This window comes from Cokeromyces recurvatus (assembly GCF_025118155.1).
Source record: "Cokeromyces recurvatus strain NRRL 2243 chromosome Unknown BX663scaffold_2, whole genome shotgun sequence".
NCBI lineage: Eukaryota > Fungi > Mucoromycota > Mucoromycetes > Mucorales > Mucoraceae > Cokeromyces > Cokeromyces recurvatus.
In genome coordinates, this window is record NW_026251388.1 from 324,923 (window position 1) to 344,469 (window position 19,547).

A 19,547-nucleotide genomic window follows, 5' to 3' on the forward strand; every position below is an offset into this window, starting at 1 on the left:
TTATATATTTATATACACATATACATATACATGTACATTCTTCATTGAAATCTATTTACACATGTTCCGTTTTGATTCTTTTAAGAAAGAGTATAATGCAACTACAAATGATGCAATTCAAAAAGAATCCGTAGTACATACTAATGGTAGTTTACTACAACGTATTACAGCATCAGGTTTAGATAATGCTAAAACCAACTCAACTTCTTTTTCTATACCTATACCAAGTAATTCTTGGGGAATGATAACATTAACTCGTTTACAGAATGCTGATGATACTGAATTGGATGACATTGTTGACTTATTACTTAATCAAAACAAGGTAAAACAAATGGTACCTACTCTTTTTTTTTTTATCATAAAATAATTATAAATCCTAATTATATATTGTAATATAGACTATATTATTGTTACCAGTATCTATACCATCTCATACTTCTACGATTGTAGATCGTAGTTTTATTATGGATCATGTCGTTGTATATAATCAAGATAGAAATCAAGTTTTCACTCTTAGTGGCATTCGTGGTATATTTCAAAGGTAAGAAAGAAAAAAGGGGGTGTATAATTTAGATGTTAATATTAAGAAAAAAAAATAATAGAGATCAGCTCATTCCATTAGAGCTTTTGTCTTTAGAGAATGAAACAGCTAATTCAGTAATAGATGCATATAACAAAAAGTAAAATTATGATTATAAATAATATTATCGACTAGTAGCTTATATGTTATATTGTATAGGACTTTATTCGATACTTTTGATTTAGATCCTTCTTCAATAATAACAGATGATCATCTTAAATATAATATTCTTGCTAGTCATGTTCAACTTCCACTCCGAGACAATCAATTTATCACTGTTATGTTAATACAAAAACCTATTTTAAAGAAAGATGTAATAGACTGGATAGCATCAGAAGCAAAAGTTGAAAAATGTATTAATGAGCCATTAACACTGGAAGATTCAGCAAGTCCTAAAGTGAATGAGTACAGTACCGTAAAGAAATAGAATGATAAATGAATACTTATTTATGTAAAATACAGGTTTATTAAAAACTATAGAAAGACCTCACACAGAACAGCAGAGATATCAAGTAATAAGTTATTAGACTTTTTGGATGATTTACAAGAGGAAATGATGCAAGAGGAAAATGATAAAACAGTAATTAAGCAGAGACTTGATGTGATAGAAACGTATATTTGTAGCCAGCTTTATGATCAACTATTTGCTCACCCAGATACGGATGAGGCAATGCAGGATGAAGCAATTGAATCACGTATTGCAGCGCTTAACTTATTAGATCTTGACCTAAAGCATCTAGGTGTCTCTATTGTATATGATGATAATACCAATTCAACATTAACGGATGCCATTAAAGAATCAGGGAAGCAGTTACAACTATTGAATAAAATCAGAGGAGCTAAAGAAAAACTCAAAGTGCTTATAAAAACACACGAAATTATTGCAGAGGCTATTGAGTTACTTGCGAGTCAACAAGCTCAATTAAAAAGGGAAGAGAATGCTGAAGAGGTAGTGGAAGTTGTTCAACAAGAAATGAAACAAGCTATTTTATCAACTACTACTGCAAATGATAAAGCAATCACAAAACCTACTTCGTCAGTTAACGCAGACATTTTATTGCCCATTTTGATTTTTACCATTGTAAAATCAAATCCAACTCATCTCTTATCCAATCTTAAGTTTATTCAACGCTATCGTCGACCTGATGAATTGACTGGAAGAGCAGGTTATTGTTTAACTAATATATTAGCGGCTGTTTCATTCTTGGAGACAACAAATTTAGTTGGATTGGGCTTATCAGCAGACAAAGTATTTAGGTAAAGAAAGCAAATTATCCATGAGTACAAAAAAAAAAAAAAAAAAAAAAAAATACTAATACTAATAAAAACATATATAAATAAAAAAAAGTCATATTACAGATTTGAATGCAACGACTAATAAATCTACACAAGCTTCCTCAGTCACCAAGTCAATGATGAAATCTCCAAATCAACAACCATCTAATAATTCTGGTCTAAAGATGGTATCTGATGTATTTGATGGATTAGGTAAATTTTGGCAAAGAAATACTCAAGACTTAGAAGGTAATAAGACAGTTTCTGGTATCATGGAGCGAGTTAGAAAAGTGAGTGATGCAGCTCAACCAATTCTTAAAGAGGGTTTAAGTGAATTAAAAGAAATTACTACAAAGTCTTCTTCACCTTCCGTCAATAATAAGCTTACTACAAAACATAGTAGTTCATCATCCTCCTTATCTTCTTTACCAAGTTTTATTGAAGATCGTAAAAATCGTACTAAACAGCAGAAGGTAATAGATATAAATATATATGCATATATGTTTGAAAAAAAAAGGTATTCATTTGTACACTTTTATATAGTCAACAGGAATAGCGTTAAATGAAGGCCCTATAGTGAAATTCTTGGAAATGAAGTCAGTAGATGAACTTAAAATAGGAGAAGTGACAGAATTATTAGTAGATTATAAGCGATTAGCTGCTATTATAAAACAAGCAGGACTTGCATAGTAAAATACATGCTTTATTTGAATAAATGAGCCTTATTAAACACAGTCTATGTAATATGCCTTCGTTACGCTTTATATATTTATACAAGCAGAGATAAAATATACAATAAGAGTTGGAGTATGTATTGAAGCATAGCGATTTATAAAGCATGTCACGTTCCAAAAAAGCTTTAGAATTAGTTAAATTATATATTTAGAGTGAACTAAAGTTTATTGTTATTATTATTGACAGTATAGTTATGAAGCTATGATTAACTTGGAAAGTTCGCAATATAATTGTTCATAGTAAACTATTCAAATCAAGCTGTAAAAGAGTCCGCATATTTCATTATTATCAAATGTTATCTAACTTCTTTTTATTTCCAGTATAGCACAAAAGTAAAATCTTTACTTTTAAGGTATCATTACCAATATTATTTATGCTGCTTTTACCAACATAAAATATTCACTCTTTTCCCACAAAAAGCAATATTACAAACTTAACTTTAACTGTTTGTAAAAGTGAAAGAAGAGACTTAAATCTTCAAAATATTAACAAAAAAAAAGTGTGAGGGGAGGGGGAGCAAGTATGCAACAAGCTCTTTGTTAAAGACTTCAAGTCATAAGGTCAAAGACGTAAAATAAATGGAGAAATTTAATAGAACTGATATTTCCCTTTTTAGATAAAATTTTATTCTATGAAGACGCAATTAAAAAAAAAAAAAAAAAAAAGAAAAGATGCTTTTGTATATTTTACCTTTTATATATCATATTGGAAAAAAAAAAAAGGAAAAGAAAAAAAAATGAATCCAGATAATTTAACAGTAGTCTCACCTATAATGAAACGAATTGTTGATGGAGTTCTTAATAATACAGTAGATCTAACTACAGATGCGTCTTTTCAGTTAGACGATGATTCGCCTTTTGAACGTTCTTTATGTGCAGCTTGGGATGTTTGCACAGTTGAAGATTACGCCTTAGCAATGAATGATTCGCAATTCCATAGAGTTCTTTTAAAAGTATTATTGAAGAGACCGAATTCAACACATGTATAGTTAATTTTATATATCTCTATTTAGGTTATTACAATGACGAAAAGGCCTAGAACAAGAGAATTGGCCATGGGCACATTAGCTAACATGGCTTGTCATTGGAATTGTGGTATTGGTCCTTCATTAATTAATGATATGGATGTATTAAGGTTATGTCGATCTATATTATGGAATGAAAATGATTCTAGAGTATTATTAGAGACGACTCGGTAAGCAAATGCATATACATATATATATATATTTGTATGTATATATGTATATGATATGTATACATGTATCATATCATGTAATATATTTCTTATGTTAATATAATTTAATATATAGACTCTTAAATACATTTTTATCTTGCTCTATTGATACAAGTCATCAAACAGTGATTGAGCATGATAACTTGACAGAATTTCTAACACCTATTCCTATGGCACCTTCAATATTTCATCAATGTACAATTATTATTTGTAATACGCTTTATTCTGAGTTATTATTAAAAAGTCTAGAGCTAATGACTCGCATCGTTGTATATACTAACGCTATCACACATAGTATTAGTAAACGTAGAGAAAGACTAATAAAGCAGCAGCCAGAAGAAGATGATGAATATAAATTTATGGATAAATCAGATACGCTTAAACTTGTACAATGGGGAGCAGAAAGACTAGAGGAAGAGAGTCGGGGTGTTGGTATAGGAATGGGATTTCATCGGGGTATAGCTAAGAATGTGATGCATTTATTATGGGCATTAATGGCATATGAATGTGGTAAGTATTAAATAATAATAATAGGAACTAGTAGTAATGTTTGTTAATCTATCTTTTATTGGCTTTTTTTTTCTTTAAAAAAAAAAATAAAAAAAAATAAAAAAAAATAAAAATAAAATAAAATAACAGTGATAGGGCCAGAAATGACACAAGGTTTAGGACAGTCAGTATCTAGAATAGTCTCTTATATTCAAGAAGATGAAATAGATACAAGAGTTGAAGACGAAGATATCCAAAACCTAGCACAAGCATTAAGCACAAAATTATCCATGGCTAGTTAGTTAATATACATACATATTTTTAGTTGTAAATTTTATTAAGTACATAAAAACAGTGATTATTTTCTTGAACAAGTTGATGTATTTATAACATGAAAGCCTTTATTATTGACCAAGTAATTTCGGATGATAGATTCATCGAGTCGTATATTAATAGCTTTTTTAGGTGTACCATTATTATCTGCTGTAGATATCATGCCCATACCATGTTGATCATCTTCAATTTTAAAATTCTTTATTTGATTATTTGCATTTAAAAAGTTATCAATTCGAATATAACATTCAGCTATTGTCATATCATTAGGTGCAGCTGGAGTAGTTACTGGTTTAGAATTTGAAGGCATGATAATATAATATTAATAAAGAAGAAGAAGAAAGGAGAAAGGCAGAGAATATGGTAATGATGACAAAATATATAAAGTCAGAAGATTACTAAAAAGCAGTACATTCCTCTTCTTTCATAATTTACTAAGTCAATTTGCTTTTTTTCTTCTTACTATGTCATTATTTATCATACGTCAATTTATTATGTCCTTTTTTATTATTATCCAATCAAAATGTTTTCTTTTAATTTTGAATTGTCCACTGATCGATATATTTTACCAATGAATTATACTTTGTTGTATCTTTCATTGAATGTAACTTTTTTTTTTGAGATATTTATTATCGTGATTGATAGAATAATTATATTAATGGTACGTATTATATATCAAATTTACTAGAAAGATTCGTGGTGGATAAAATATACATATATAAATATATAGATAGTCATGTATGTATTTATGTCTATTATATAATAATAGCACTGTATAGCTAAGCAATAATGTGCTATGCTAAAAATCTGTATTATTAGGAGGTAGGTTAGTAGGTTTTTGTATCAATAGGCCAGAGCATTTAGTTAGTTGTTAACTATATCGAATAAAAATTAGAAATCATCAAATAAATTTCAGAAAGTATACTTTTTGTATTTGAATAAAAACGATTACTTTGTGAAGTTAAATCTTGAATGGGAGGAGTGTATCGTTTGTTATGTTATATTAAATAAAACAAGAAATAAAAAAAAAAGAAGTTTATTACTCTTACTTCTATGGCTTTTTCCATTACTGCTTTTAATGATTCGGCTAGTCATATGGAGTGAATATCAGCATGTCGTGTCATGATAAGATATAAATCTTTTCGGTTTTTTTTTGTTTTTCCTACAATATGACTAAACGTGCTGTTATTGCTACTGAGACAGTTGTTGAAAACTGTTTTATCTATGTTGAATTAATCAACACTTTTCAAGCTATTGCTGTTGATACTACTACAGTTACCCTTACTAATATTATAACTGAATTTGATGTTGATTATACCAATTCTTACACTGGTAGTGATCCCACTTTAAGCTCTATTTCTAAAAGTATCATGCCAAATCTTCCTAAAAGGGGACCCACCCTAATAATTTACTCACCCTTCTAGATTTAACGCCTTCTCAACAGTAAGAGCTTAACAGTATTATAATCATCAATTGCGGGGAGGGGGGAAGTAGTATCATCATTTGACTAAGTAGTATCATCTGTTGACTCTATTATTTCCTTAGAAGAGGCAATCATTTTATCTGTAGAATCTATAATTTCTTCATAAATGAAAATTATTTTATCTGCTTTGTCTGTACTTACATCAGCTGCATCTGTATTATCAACTGCAACTGATTGAACGACAATTATATTTGAAGTTACGGCAACTGTACCTCAAGTAACAAACAGTTCTATCTGATGTAGTGAGAATTACACCTGAAGTAATAACATTTATAGTCGAAACCGCCGCCCAACACGAATAAACCAATAATAACTATTCTTAGTCTAGTAATCCAATTACGGCACTTGAAAGTTGACGTTATTATGATCTTCAGCTAAGTCTGTTATTTTTTTAGCCGAGTCTGTAATTATATCTGCTCAAACTGTATTGATAGAGCATATAGTAGAAATAGAAGGCGAACTTTATCATTCTTTAACCAAAAGCGTAAGCCAGGTTAATTTTATTATTTGATCTTACTTTACTTGTTGAATATATCATACATTATACTAATTTTTTTTTTCAATAACCATCATCAACTCTACAGGTACTCCTATATCAAGATACTTTCTTTAAGGATATTGTACATGTAAAGCTTATTTAAAAAAGAAGACCATTTGATTTATACAAAATGCTCTGATTGAATTTGCTTGTAATATATAATATAAACATATTTATTTATTTATCTATTTACATACTAATAAATGAATAACATAATCAAAGAGTATGTTATGATTGTAGTCGTCCTTATAACTAAGTTAATAGAAATGAACCATCATTTATTACATAATAAAGAGGTTATTCATATAAAACTAGTATATTGAACTTCACAGCATAATATTCATTCTACACTCAGTTTTAATAATAGTCATTGTTAGAATGTTCGAGCAATAATAATAATTATATACATACTTCAAACAGGATTATGACTGGTATATTCAATTACGTAATTGTTCTTGAGTGATACATATCAGATATACATTAATAATATTGAATATTGTTAAGTAATAAAATCTTATACAATAATAATGATAGTAACTCATAAATAATTGATATTGTTGCAGCTAGACATATTCATTGAGAATTAATATTGATGTGTCGCAGTTCAATAATAATGATTCGTTATGTTTCTAGGAACAGCGACAACTCAGGGAGAAAAAAAAGAATAAAGAAATATCTTATTGATCGCAGAACTATTCGGAGACAATGCTTTATGTAAAACATTTTATCATAGTAAAACTTGCTTATCTGAATCATATTTCCATTGATAACACTTACCTTGTAAAAACATATAAATAACCCTCAATTTTTCATATGATTTTCGTGGTACAATTTTGTATTATCTTTAATAAACTATACAAAGTTTTCACAGACTTGTCTTCTGTTCATTTTTCTTCCATTGTCTTTTTGCTAATCAAAACACATATAAATTTTGGTTGTACAATTTTTGTATTATCTTTAGTAAACTATACGAAGATTTCACAGACTTGTCTTTTGTTCATTTCTTTTTTGCTAATTAAAACAGCTGTTATAAGGTGATATATTACGGACATGATCATTTCTATAGTGGTGGATCAAGGTAAATCATGGTAGATCAGCCCAGAGGGTCATTTCTACACTGATGGATCAAGATAGATCAAGGTAGATCAGTCTAGGGGATCATTTCCAATACGAGGGTAGATCAACCGACAGGGCCATTTCCACAGGGGTAGAACAGTTGAGGGCACCATCTCTACGACGGAGTAGTATGGTGGCTAAGCCCAGAAGACCATCATGGCACTAGATAATATTTTTAGACAAGTATTGCATGATACTCCGGTGTGGAAATGACCCTCTAGACTGATCTACCATGATCTATCTTGGTCTACCAGTGTAGAAATGACCCTCTGGACTGATTTACTATGACCCACTATAAATTTTATTATATTAGTACTTTTTACTTCACTATACCATATAAATTTAGTAGAGTCTGCTTCATTAAAGTCCAAAAAAGATATTATTTTGAAAGTTGAATGAACTCAGAAGTTATACAAGTTTCATTGTATTTATACTACTTTATTATTAAAACATAATATATTGTATTCATTACAAACAGATAGAATTATATACATGAAAATATTTAAACATTACATGAGTTAGGAGGTAAAAAACGAGAGAAATCGATAAAATAAACAATAAAAGGCTTATAAGGTGATATTATCGGTGTTGCCTTACAAGTGAGATGAAACGATATTAAATGGCAATTATTAGATGTTTTTTTGCCAGATTCAAGAACATAATATGTTAGTCGTTGCATATCAATGCTGTTTAAGTGCAATCTTTATATTCTTTACAATTTCCTTATTCGCTTTTGTAATAGAAGGTGCCAGCACATTCGTTAACTTTACGAGCACTCTATTTAATTCTTGGTTGTATAAAATACGAATTTTTTCAACGCCTGTAACATTATAAATATCCAATATCTCTTCAATGATTTGTGGTATCTTCTTTGATTTATCCTTGAATTTAAGCATAATAGATTCAATAATATCCTTTTCAAGCTGAGCTTTGTATTTCTTATTAAATCTTTCAGTTGCAATTTTCATAAATAACTTTGAACCAAGGGTGTAATTATAATATGGCTCTCCATCATCTGAGGGTATTGCTTTTGGAAAGTCACATAAGGTAAATATGGTTACTGGCTGGTCAGTTACTATATTTAAAATGTCAAATGTCGCTCTTAATTTATCGTAAGTTTCTATTTCGGTTAACTTGGATCGAATCTGTCTAACTTGGTATAAGGAATGCGAGATTTCAATTCTACTACATTCAAGATTTTCACCGAGAAGCTTTGCCTCTTCATATACATTTCGATCTAGAAATATCTGGGTGTTTTTAGAGGATTCAACAGAGTTTAGAAGAAAAGATTTTGTTGATGGTCTCACCTCTGGCAAATGAATTGAATCCACTCTAATGCTGGCAGTAATGAGATAGTTGAATTCCATAGTTCTAATGATTAATTTTGTTCCTTCATTTGTCTTGTTTGTCATTGGCCACATATTTTGATATTTTATATCGCTTGGAGGAAATGACACTTGTGGATTTTCAAAATGTGGATCAACAGAAGGCGTTCTTCCATACATTTCGAGACTTGTAATCAAAAGTGTTTGCCCAGTTTCAAAATTATATAAGATAGCACCTGCCATGACCTTTGCCGCAAAATACTTCATGTTTGGGCTGGATAGCCAACAGGTATTTAACAATGTGCAAATATTCTTCGTCAACTCAAAGTAATGACGCTTGCTAAGTGTCTTTGCATAAGGACCGTTTAAAATTCTCGAGCTGAACCCATTGTCATTTGAAAATTGTCTCATGACTTTCTTTTCCTATTTGATATATCGTCGTTATCTTCTTTAGCAACTTCGATGTCCCGTCTCTTCCTAGAGATGAACACCTTTTCTCCATGATATTTCTCAATAAGGATATCAATATTGTTTTTACTGGTCAGCGCTGACATTTCACCATCATTTTCATTGTATATGCCAAAGGGTTCCAGATTCAATGAACTCACAATACCCACTATCCTCTTTTCCATAGAATATTTCTCTTCTGTCAATTCAAATGAAGAAATCACCGAATCTTCATATGCTACTAGAGTACTGCATTTCATGACTGACTTATTTAGCTCAGGAAAAGTGGGTTATCTGATTTTAAAGTTTTTAGTGTCAAATGATATGTAAATGCCATAATAAAAAAAAGAGTTCTTTTTTTCAACTTTTACCTTTTGAACGCGTGCTCAGTTTTTTGTAGATGGGAATTTCACAGGTCTTACTGCTATTGATATGTTTCAATAGCGAGTTCTTTGAAACAAAGTTGTTTTTGCAAGAAAAAGGACAAGAATATCCTTTATCAGTAGATTTAAACTCAAATTCAACAATGCCATCATCTAATAAAGTATTAATTGGGTTGCATTTGGCTTGATTAACTTTCTAATTTAAAAAAACAAACCTTCAGCCACCAGAGTCAAAGTAAAGTCGCAGTGGTAGTCTTTGTAATGGATCGGTAGTTTTGGAGGAAGTAATTGGTCACATATTTTGCAACCTTCCTTTTTTCCATCTTTGTTGGATGACGACAAATCTATTCTTAGCGAAGAATAATTTACAGACCAAAAACAGAAGTTATTGGGCTGACCTTTTTTTTAAAAAAAAAAGTGTCTAGTCATGTGATTTGTGTTACAGGACAAGCTCTGGATATAATCATAAGTAATATTATAGTAGATGAATTACATAATAAAGGATAAATTATAAGCCTGAATATGAAATAAAACTCTGTATATAACATCTTGTAAATAATATAAAACTTATTGACATCCAATCGTCTAGATGTATCGATTATAAGACATCGTATCATTTCTAAATATTTATTTTTATAACTTTGACAAAGGATTCAAGTCGTCTTTGATCTACTGAAATAGACACCAGGAACCTAAGTTCAGATCAAACAATCTACAACCTTAATCAAATCATTATAACACCCAATAGATAATCCATATAAATCAGTCTCTTGAATCAACAAGATGTATATCCGAATACTAACACTGTGTCATGACTTATGTTCTTTGACGATCATTTTTATTTCTTTGATTCAGGATTCATTAGTATAAATACAAGCAGTCGTGTAGACATAAAATAATCTTTAATCTTTAATTCTTTCATTTCATTCTATTTTTTATTTTATTCTTCTTTTCATTGAATAAGCAAAGTCTCAAATTATGCTTCCTTTTGTTTTCTTTCTTTTTCTTTTTTTCTTTGTTTCTATCACGAACTATCACAATATTTACCCTTCTCAATTATATATTTATAAATATCTACCTAAATTCCTATTTATTTTTACTTCAGACTTTTATATTATTATATTTTCAAAAATAAAGCTTAATGTTCAAAGACTTGTTTGTTTTTATTTTATTCTATTATAACTTACATTTATTCACAGGGAGGGGATTGGGATCAGTGCACACATACACAATTAAACACACACCACCACCACCATACACACATACCCTGTTATTCCGTTTCGGCGGCTCCTGAATAGCAGGAACGGCAAGGATCGGTAAAAAAAACATAGAGGCACACACACTTAATGGGGAGGTAATATATATATATATATATATATATTATGAGTTGGGTTAGACTTTGTGAATTCGTTGAAAGTCTTAACAAAGTTATAAAAACCGAGCTAAGTTATTTTATTTGTATTTTACAGATATTTATAATATACTAAAATGAAAGTAGGCGGTGAATGAAGCATTAAACAATTTGTATTGAAGAAGTTGCAGAATTAGCGAGAGTGCTGTCGGAAAGAGGAGATAGAGCTCTTGAGTAATTGGATAAGTAATAATTAGATACTGAGATAAGTTTATTATGAATGAATGGTCGGATATATACAGGATGAGAATCTTAGTCTGTGATTAAACAGTAATACTTGTTGTGAATCAACATGGTTAAACTTTATGTAATTAATATACTGAGCTATTTTATTATTATAAGTATAACAATGGGCATTTTCAAATAAAAGATGCAAAAGCAGTCAGTTAAATAGTAATCAAAGAGAAGACATATAGGTTGTATATATCAATGATAATAACGAAAGCAGTGTACAAGATAGTTAAGAATCGAGATCAAAAGGTACGATAACTGCGCACTTTATCAAATTCATGAATGTTCCGCTTGGTATCTTGGATTTTAATGAAGATCTAAAAGGGAGTTATTTGGTGATGGATAACTGCACTATACATAAATCAAAACCAATGATGAGGAAAATCAAAAGCCGTAGCTATAAGCTGATGTATCTGCCTCCATATTCGCCTGAATTGAACCCAATTGAGCAGTTTTGGGGCAATCTTAAAAGGAATATTGAAACGCCACAAACTGTTGACTGAAGGAAAATTGTCTGATAGAATTGCTGAGGCATGTGATGCCATACCTGCTGAAATTCTATACAACTTTGCCAGTCATTCTAAACGACAAATTATTCAATATTATCATGAAACTCCATTCTAATCATTTTGAAGTCAAAAAATACATATCATTTTCAAGTCAATTCAAAAGGAAAAAATTTCTGGACATACAGGGACAATCATTTGTGGGCTAGTGCCATTAATTTTTTGGAAAGTGACATATAATTTTTTCAAAGTGACAAAATTTACCATTCTCCTTGTATTAAAATTAAACGTTTTATTTATGTCGGACTTTTTATTTTATATTATATGTTTTAATTCACCCGTCGTCACATTTTTTTTTCGACTTTTTTTTTCCTTCACTATTGTTATAAAAGAAAGAAAAATAAGCATAGACTTATACATTTATATACAATTCGTCAGTAAACAATAACTAATTAAATAATAGATTTATAAAAAATATATTGTTTCTTTTTTTTTTTTCAAAAAAATAAGAAATGGATACAACAGCAGATGTAAAAACTCCATCCTCAACTTCAAGACATTACTTTTACAGAAAGGCGACACAACCTGATCAGGCCATCTTTCCTAATAATATCAATAATGTCTTTTTAAATGGAATAGATACTGCAAATGCGTTTGAAAGTAGAATTAATGATTTTTTACAAAAAGACTTGATACAACATGCAGTTGAAAAAATTAGAAAAGATGCAACTCATGACTTGATTCGCCGTAAAGCAGATAGAAAAGCAAGAAAAGAACGAGAGGAACATAATGCCAACCATCATTCGAAATCAGATAAATCAACAAATACAGTAAATGAGAATGCAAAAATAGCTATAGAGACTGATATTCCCTCAGAAGAGGATAACAATTTAAAAAAATCTACGCCTCTTTTCGAAAAGTTAAATATTTTATCAAATATTGAACAAAGTGCCTGGTTAGCAAACATTCATGATGATGCTTTATTAATGAATCCTCATCAATGGCTCAAATTAGCTAGTTTATTTAATGTCAATTCAAAAGTTTCTAGACAACAGACTTTATTAGACATTGCAGGCTTGGATGAAGTACTTAAAGACAGGTCTATTAATGAAGACAACATTGGACGTTTAGAGAATTATTTAGAATTACGTGACATTCAAAATAGAAATTATGCAAGAGATGCGTAAGTTTAATCCTTAAATAATAATAATATATTATTTTAACTAAGTGAATTCAATTAGTGTGGCGGAAGGTGTAAAGCTTATTAAGCAAAATCGAGTGAAAGAAGCAATGGAATTTTATAAAAGAGCATTAGATATGGATCCTAAATATGCTGAAGGATGGTTCCATGTTGCTGAAGGGTAAATTTCCTTGTATTTTTTTTTTCTTTTTTCTTTTAAGAGATAACCTTGGCTGAAAAAAATTATATAGACTTGTACAACAAAGAAAACTGACAGAAGCAGCCGATCATTTGGAACGCGTATTAAAATTAGACCCTATACATGAGGGAGCAAAGGCTCTATTAGCTAGTATTCATCATACAACAAATACTAAAAAAGTAACAGTAGGCGATGAATGGGATCTTGTAGATGAGCGTGGAGAATCAATTAATAAAAAGGCATCAAAGAAAAAATCATCTAAAAAACATAATGATTCGGATATTTCAGATAATGAATCAGAATCAAGCACTCGAAAAAAGAAAAAATCATCCTCTAGAAGATCACGATCAAGGGAAGATTCAAGTCGAAGAAAACGAGATCGAGATGATAGACGACGCTATCACTCTAAAGATGGACGAAGAAGTAGGACATCGAGAAGCCCACGTGTATCAAATCGCGAGCATAGTAGTAGAAGGAATGAATCCATAAAAAGGCATCATTCAAGCGATAATCATGTTGAAAATGATAAAAATAAGATTAAAACTAAAGATGATCATAGACACAGATCAAGAAGCTCTCATGACAACCATACATCAACTAGATATTCCAGAGATCGTAGTCAATCTTATGAGCGTAGATCTAGCAAAGATAAAGCTCGTAATAGTCAACGTCGTTATAGAGATTCCAGTCGTCGTCGACATTATAGTGAAGATTCTGAACGTAGTTCTTCTCGTACTCGTAGACGTCGAGATGATAAAAGAGAAGAACGCATCGATAAACATGAATCAGAAGATACAAAGGAAAATAATAAAACAAATAAAAGTGTGACATCAAATGATAATGATCACAAAGAGAACATAGCAAAACAAAATGATAAAGAAAGGGAGAGGGAAAGGAGAAAGGACAGCTCTAAATTAGAAAAAGCGACTAATGATTTGAAAAACACGAATGAAAAAGCAGTAAAGGATGAGCATAAATCAAGGTCACCAAGCCGTAATCATAGACGAAGAAGATCGTTAACTCCTAAAAAAAGTAGCCATAGAAAACGTTCTAATTCACCAAAACGTGATCATAGAAGACGCTCAAATTCACCATCAACTAGAAGAAGAGATAGTAAAAGAAAACGTTCTCCATCTCCCAGGAAAAGACAAGATGAGAATAAAAAGAGGAGACATACAGAATCACCTTCTATAGATGAAAATAAAAGAAGAGAGAGATATAAAGACCCAAGAGATGAACATAGTAGTAGGAGTAGCAGAACAAAACTAATAGATGAAAAGCATTTATCAATGACTAAGAGCTCTAGTAAAAGAAATGAGGAATCTAGAAAAGATACATCCTCTCCAAAAAAACAAAAGGAAAAAGATATGATATTAACAAATTAAAGGACTTTTTTTTTTCTAATGAAAAATAATTTTCAAGCTCTTTACACTGTACAGTGTAATGTATATTTTAACACATGTCTTTTTTTTTTAATATTTATATATATTTGTATATGGTAGATTTATTATTATTATTATTGCAAGTGTGTGCTATACATATAATTATATGCATTTGTAAAATATATATATCGATATATACAAATATATAAAATACGCTTTGTTTGTTTATTCATAATACTAAATATTAAAGCATAGAAGACAAATAATGATTAGTAAGAATATAAATATTTATTTATATATTATTCAAAATAAAACACAACACACTTTATTCATGATAAAGATGATCATTATTATATAGTTTGGGCTAAGCTTCATTATTAAATAAAGGACATAAGTGTATGTAAAAGGTTAGAAAGCATAATAGAAAATAAAACTTAATTTAAATATTACTGAAAACAATAATGCAGAAGACCATAAAAACAGATAACGATAAATATAAATATATATATATTACATTTGTATAAATAATGAATGAATATGCACAAATTAAAACAAAAAGTATTAAATAAGAAGGAATAATAGTAATAAAACAAGTCTCACAAGATAAATAAGATCATAGTGTGGTTTAAAATGGAATAATTTGATATACATATATAAACATACAATGTACGCTGGTAAAGGAAATAAAAGAAATGTATGTGTGTGTGTGTGTTTTGTTTAAATAAATCCCCTATAAGTGCTCATTATAGCTTCTCGAGTACTCAAAACATTTGATAGTTGTTTTCCCTCTCCGTTATTTTGTAAAGAATTTGATAAGATTGGAGATGAATAGGTGGATTCTGTATTATTTAATATCTGATCCTGTTCATTCTGTTGTTGTGGTAACGATTGAGTTTGATAAGATGACAGCGGCCTACTAGAGACAAACTGAGAAAATCGATTCATAAGTGAACTTATACGTGTAGCAGTTGATGTTGTGGACGATGCATTAGAAGAAATAGAATTCTGTCTTAAATGAAATGTATTGTTCTCTGCTGCACTTAATTGGTTAGCCAGTAACCAATCTTTTTGAATTTGTTCGTCTATAGGTTGCTGTTGAGATGAATAGGTTGTATTTACAGAGTGTACTGATGAAGTACGTTTCACTTTAGCAGTCAAACTGTTTGCAAATCCTAGCTTCTGAGACAGGTTCCTAGCTATATTTCCTGTAGATGCTCTCTTTCTATTTATATCTTCATTGGTTACTCGTGTAAGTGATAATCCTCGCTTAAAAATATCATCTAATGATTCTTTTGACCCTCTTCTAAAAGAATCTAAACTTACACGTGCCATATCAGTAGTGAATCTTTTAAATCTACCGGAATTAGTAGACGAGATAGATGATGTGTCACTGAAATCACCACTAAATAATCCACTGCTCCTCTTATCATTTACTCCTGGTATTATTTTTCCTGATGCCATTGCTTGTAGTCGTGTTTCTCGTATGGAATACGCTCTACTTAACACAATTTGTATGTCACTTAATGGATAATTCTATTAATTAAAAAATTTAGTATATCAATGGTCCATTATATTAAAATCATTAGTCCTAAACTTTACTTGTAAAATACGCATATTATTAGCGAAATCACCATCAATAAGCTCTTGTCGAATACATCTAAAAAAAAATTAGAGAAATGGTTTAATTCTATATATTAAAAGACAAATCATCTCTTTTTTTTTTTTTTTTTTTTACTTCTATTCCATTTCCTTTTTTTCCTTTTTCTTCTAATATTTGAAAAAAAAAACTTACATAAGCATCGCTACAGTAAAATCTAATAAAAATTCAAAGTGGCCTTCTTCTTGTCCTTCTTGAATTCCTCGATCTGCCAGAATAGAATCCCACAAACGAATGACATCAGGTAAATCGAATTCTTGTGAGCAAAGAACAGTAATCCAGCGGAACGCATAATATTGTTCCTTAATATCCTTTTTACTTAAATCTCTAAACAATGGTCTATCAAACCATGCTAATCGTTGACTCATACGCCACATAGTTGCATTAATACCTGTACTAGCATCTTGGTCAAGTGAACGAACAAAATGATCTCTAACGTCTGCCATTAAAGTTGTAAATACAAAAAAGGAATCTGCCTCGGCATATGCTTGAGACTCTTGGTCCTCTTCAGAAGCCTTTGCGGTGAAAACATAATAGATGGGTGCTAATAATTCATTCATTCCTTGAACATAACCCACACCAGGATTTAATTTGGCATATATAAACAAAATACGTTCAATTACTTCCCAATGATAATCCATAATAGATACATCTGCTTCAATAGCTTTCTGACCTATATGATGCTCTGTACCATTATTTTGATGTTCTCTATTTCCAATTTCTTCGTTTAAATGTGCAATACGTCTAAATAGAGATCTACGTGATGGGATATAAGGACAAATTGGTTCTAAATGATCTGGCTCCACTTTTTTATTAGAATTTCCAAATTTAGGTACAAAACTTGAATAATTATTGCTTTTTGAAGTAAAAGCCGTTGATAGTTTTCTAACGATACTTCGAGGGGTAGAGATGATGTCTGATCCACTATCTAAGATACCTGAAGAAAATGATCTTGCTGAACTTCTAGAGTTTGAGCGTGCTCTTGTATCTATTTTATTTCCCGCTGCTGTTGACACATTAAGTGATGAAGCTACTGTATTTAGTTGAGGATTCAATATCGTATTATTTGTGTTGATCGTTTTAAGTGACTTTTTTGAGGTAGCAGATACTGATCGGGGCCGACCTTTTAGTCCAAAAGAAAAGCGTCTCGATTTTGATTCTTTTTCAAATGGCGATTCTTCAGCAATCAATATTGACAAAGGATCCTGTTCAAATTGTGTTGCTGTTTGTTGATGGGAGTTAAGTGATTCTTCTGATGTATCATTTATTGTTGCTGATAGTGGATTTAGTGGATTGATAGGTACATATTGTTGAAAAAATGCAAAATCCGGTAAAGTACGTCGGACATCTTTATCTATTTGCTCTAAAATCAAGTTATCTTGAAAATAAGCAGCCCATTTGGATCCTGGTTCAGCATTTAAAGGCTAATAAAATAATGTTAAGTCAAGCTTGAAAAAAAAAAAAAAGCATTTTTTTTGGACTTTTACATGATCATTTGTTGGAGGCTCTTCTCCAGGTTCTTCTAATAAATCTTTAACCCAATTCTACATGTAAATAATAATAATAATAATAATTGGATGTGAATAGTTTTAAAAAAAAAAAAGAAGGTTGGGTCTTTAATATTTACATAATAGTTTAGTCTTTGCTTCTTTAAAGTTGTTTCCCACATCCTTTTATCAGGTGGCAAATATCCCATAAGGACTTTCCAAGCAGTTGAACGAAGACCAGGTTCGTCAGGTATACCTATTTTTTTTCATTTAATTTGTTAGCTAAAATTACTTGACATATTTATAGTTTATTTACCATGGAAACAAGCTTCCCGAAAAGATTTCATGTCAATTATAGGTGACCATTTCTCTTTAGTGTCTTCATTATGATCTTCAGTGCTTAATACTGATCGAAAATATTTTAATCTATTTTAATTAATTTAAACAATAATCAAATCAAATTAATTCCAAATTATCAAATATAAAACCGACCTTTCTTTGTATGTTGATTCCATTTCAAATAAAACTACAACAACAAAAATAGCCTAGTGTAGGGGAAAATTAAATAGAAATGATATTATTTAGCTTACAAAAAAAAAAAAAAAAAAAAAAAAAAAGGCTGAATTTTAATATACATTAAAGTTCGAAATGTTTCAGTACAACGAAGTATTATAGAATAAAACCAATCATGAGGTTTTATAACAATAAATGGCTACAGCACATAATTCTACTAAGAATATCTTCCAACTAATGACGTGTAAGAGGGCTTTTTCTGAATACTGTATTCTATAATGATAGTAGATAATAATGAACTTTTCATTTAAGCTATGATATGATATCTATACCACTCATTTATTCCGAATAAAGACTTCAAATAAGATATATTTAGCATTATTCTGTCTGTATAAATATATACAAATATAAATATAAATATATAAATACATATACATATATGTATATCAGTCATAATACGTATTTTAGATCTATTTGCTATTTATTATAAATATAGATTCTTTATTTAATGTTTTACACTACCTTCTTTATTTCTCTATGTTATTAGTAATAAACTATTATAGACTAACATACGTTTTTTTTTTATTTAAAAAAAAACGATTACTAATAATACCATAGGATAGACCGAAAAGAAACGTCATCTTTATTGTTGATCAAATTAAAGTAAACTTTAGAGAGAAAAGCGTTAGGTGTATATAATAGATAAAACACGAATATGAAAAAAAGTAAATTACTGATTAAATATGTAAACTTTAAATGTGTTTCCCAGCTAATACTTAATCGTATATATTATAAAAGAGAAGGTTATTGTTACAACTTGAATCATTCTTTCTTCTTGTAGCGGTAAAATGATTTATTTATAGATATGTTATAATGGACAGCACAAAGATTATATCATACTACTTGTTGCTTTTCTAAGATATCTCATCAATATTTATAACTGAATAATTACAAGAAGAAGAATGATTTATATCTTTACTAAACACATCTCAAAGCAATGATTCTTTATAGCTATAGAGAATAGACTACTACTACTGGCAACTA

General features: G+C 29.9%; 5 protein-coding genes across 5 annotated transcripts; 3 read left to right on the top strand and 2 right to left on the bottom strand.

Moving 5' to 3' along the window:
* Nucleotides 1–61: 61 nt before the first annotated feature.
* BX663DRAFT_482642 (uncharacterized protein) lies at nucleotides 62–2,545 on the top strand (the record flags this gene model as incomplete). Its single annotated transcript, XM_051524446.1, has 8 exons — nucleotides 62–322; nucleotides 399–541; nucleotides 603–680; nucleotides 740–985; nucleotides 1,043–1,837; nucleotides 1,929–2,068; nucleotides 2,096–2,328; nucleotides 2,399–2,545. 8 exons carry the CDS (start codon nucleotides 62–64, stop codon nucleotides 2,543–2,545), a joined length of 2,043 nt encoding a protein of 680 aa, XP_051386943.1.
* Nucleotides 2,546–3,662: 1,117 nt separating this feature from the next.
* Nucleotides 3,663–4,344, top strand: BX663DRAFT_426791 (uncharacterized protein; the record flags this gene model as incomplete). The annotated part of the gene is made up of 2 exons (XM_051522571.1): nucleotides 3,663–3,784; nucleotides 3,900–4,344. The coding sequence occupies 2 exons, from the start codon at nucleotides 3,663–3,665 to the stop codon at nucleotides 4,342–4,344; spliced, it is 567 nt and encodes a 188-aa protein (XP_051386944.1).
* Nucleotides 4,345–8,308: 3,964 nt separating this feature from the next.
* BX663DRAFT_494339 (uncharacterized protein) lies at nucleotides 8,309–10,265 on the bottom strand. Its single transcript, XM_051525480.1, has 4 exons — nucleotides 10,153–10,265; nucleotides 9,926–10,090; nucleotides 9,566–9,848; nucleotides 8,309–9,530 (listed from the first exon to the last, which is right to left on the bottom strand). Exons 3-4 carry the CDS (start codon nucleotides 9,812–9,814, stop codon nucleotides 8,463–8,465), a joined length of 1,317 nt encoding a protein of 438 aa, XP_051386945.1. The 5' UTR covers nucleotides 9,815–9,848; nucleotides 9,926–10,090; nucleotides 10,153–10,265; the 3' UTR covers nucleotides 8,309–8,462.
* Nucleotides 10,266–12,597: 2,332 nt separating this feature from the next.
* On the top strand, nucleotides 12,598–14,849 carry BX663DRAFT_482646 (uncharacterized protein; the record flags this gene model as incomplete). The annotated part of the gene is made up of 3 exons (XM_051524447.1): nucleotides 12,598–13,268; nucleotides 13,327–13,446; nucleotides 13,517–14,849. 3 exons carry the CDS (start codon nucleotides 12,598–12,600, stop codon nucleotides 14,847–14,849), a joined length of 2,124 nt encoding a protein of 707 aa, XP_051386946.1.
* A 714-nt stretch (nucleotides 14,850–15,563) lies between these two features.
* On the bottom strand, nucleotides 15,564–18,337 carry BX663DRAFT_528830 (rab-GTPase-TBC domain-containing protein; the record flags this gene model as incomplete). The annotated part of the gene is made up of 6 exons (XM_051530193.1): nucleotides 15,564–16,379; nucleotides 16,446–16,503; nucleotides 16,639–17,927; nucleotides 17,991–18,047; nucleotides 18,131–18,246; nucleotides 18,307–18,337. The coding sequence occupies 6 exons, from the start codon at nucleotides 18,335–18,337 to the stop codon at nucleotides 15,564–15,566; spliced, it is 2,367 nt and encodes a 788-aa protein (XP_051386947.1).
* Nucleotides 18,338–19,547: the final 1,210 nt, after the last annotated feature.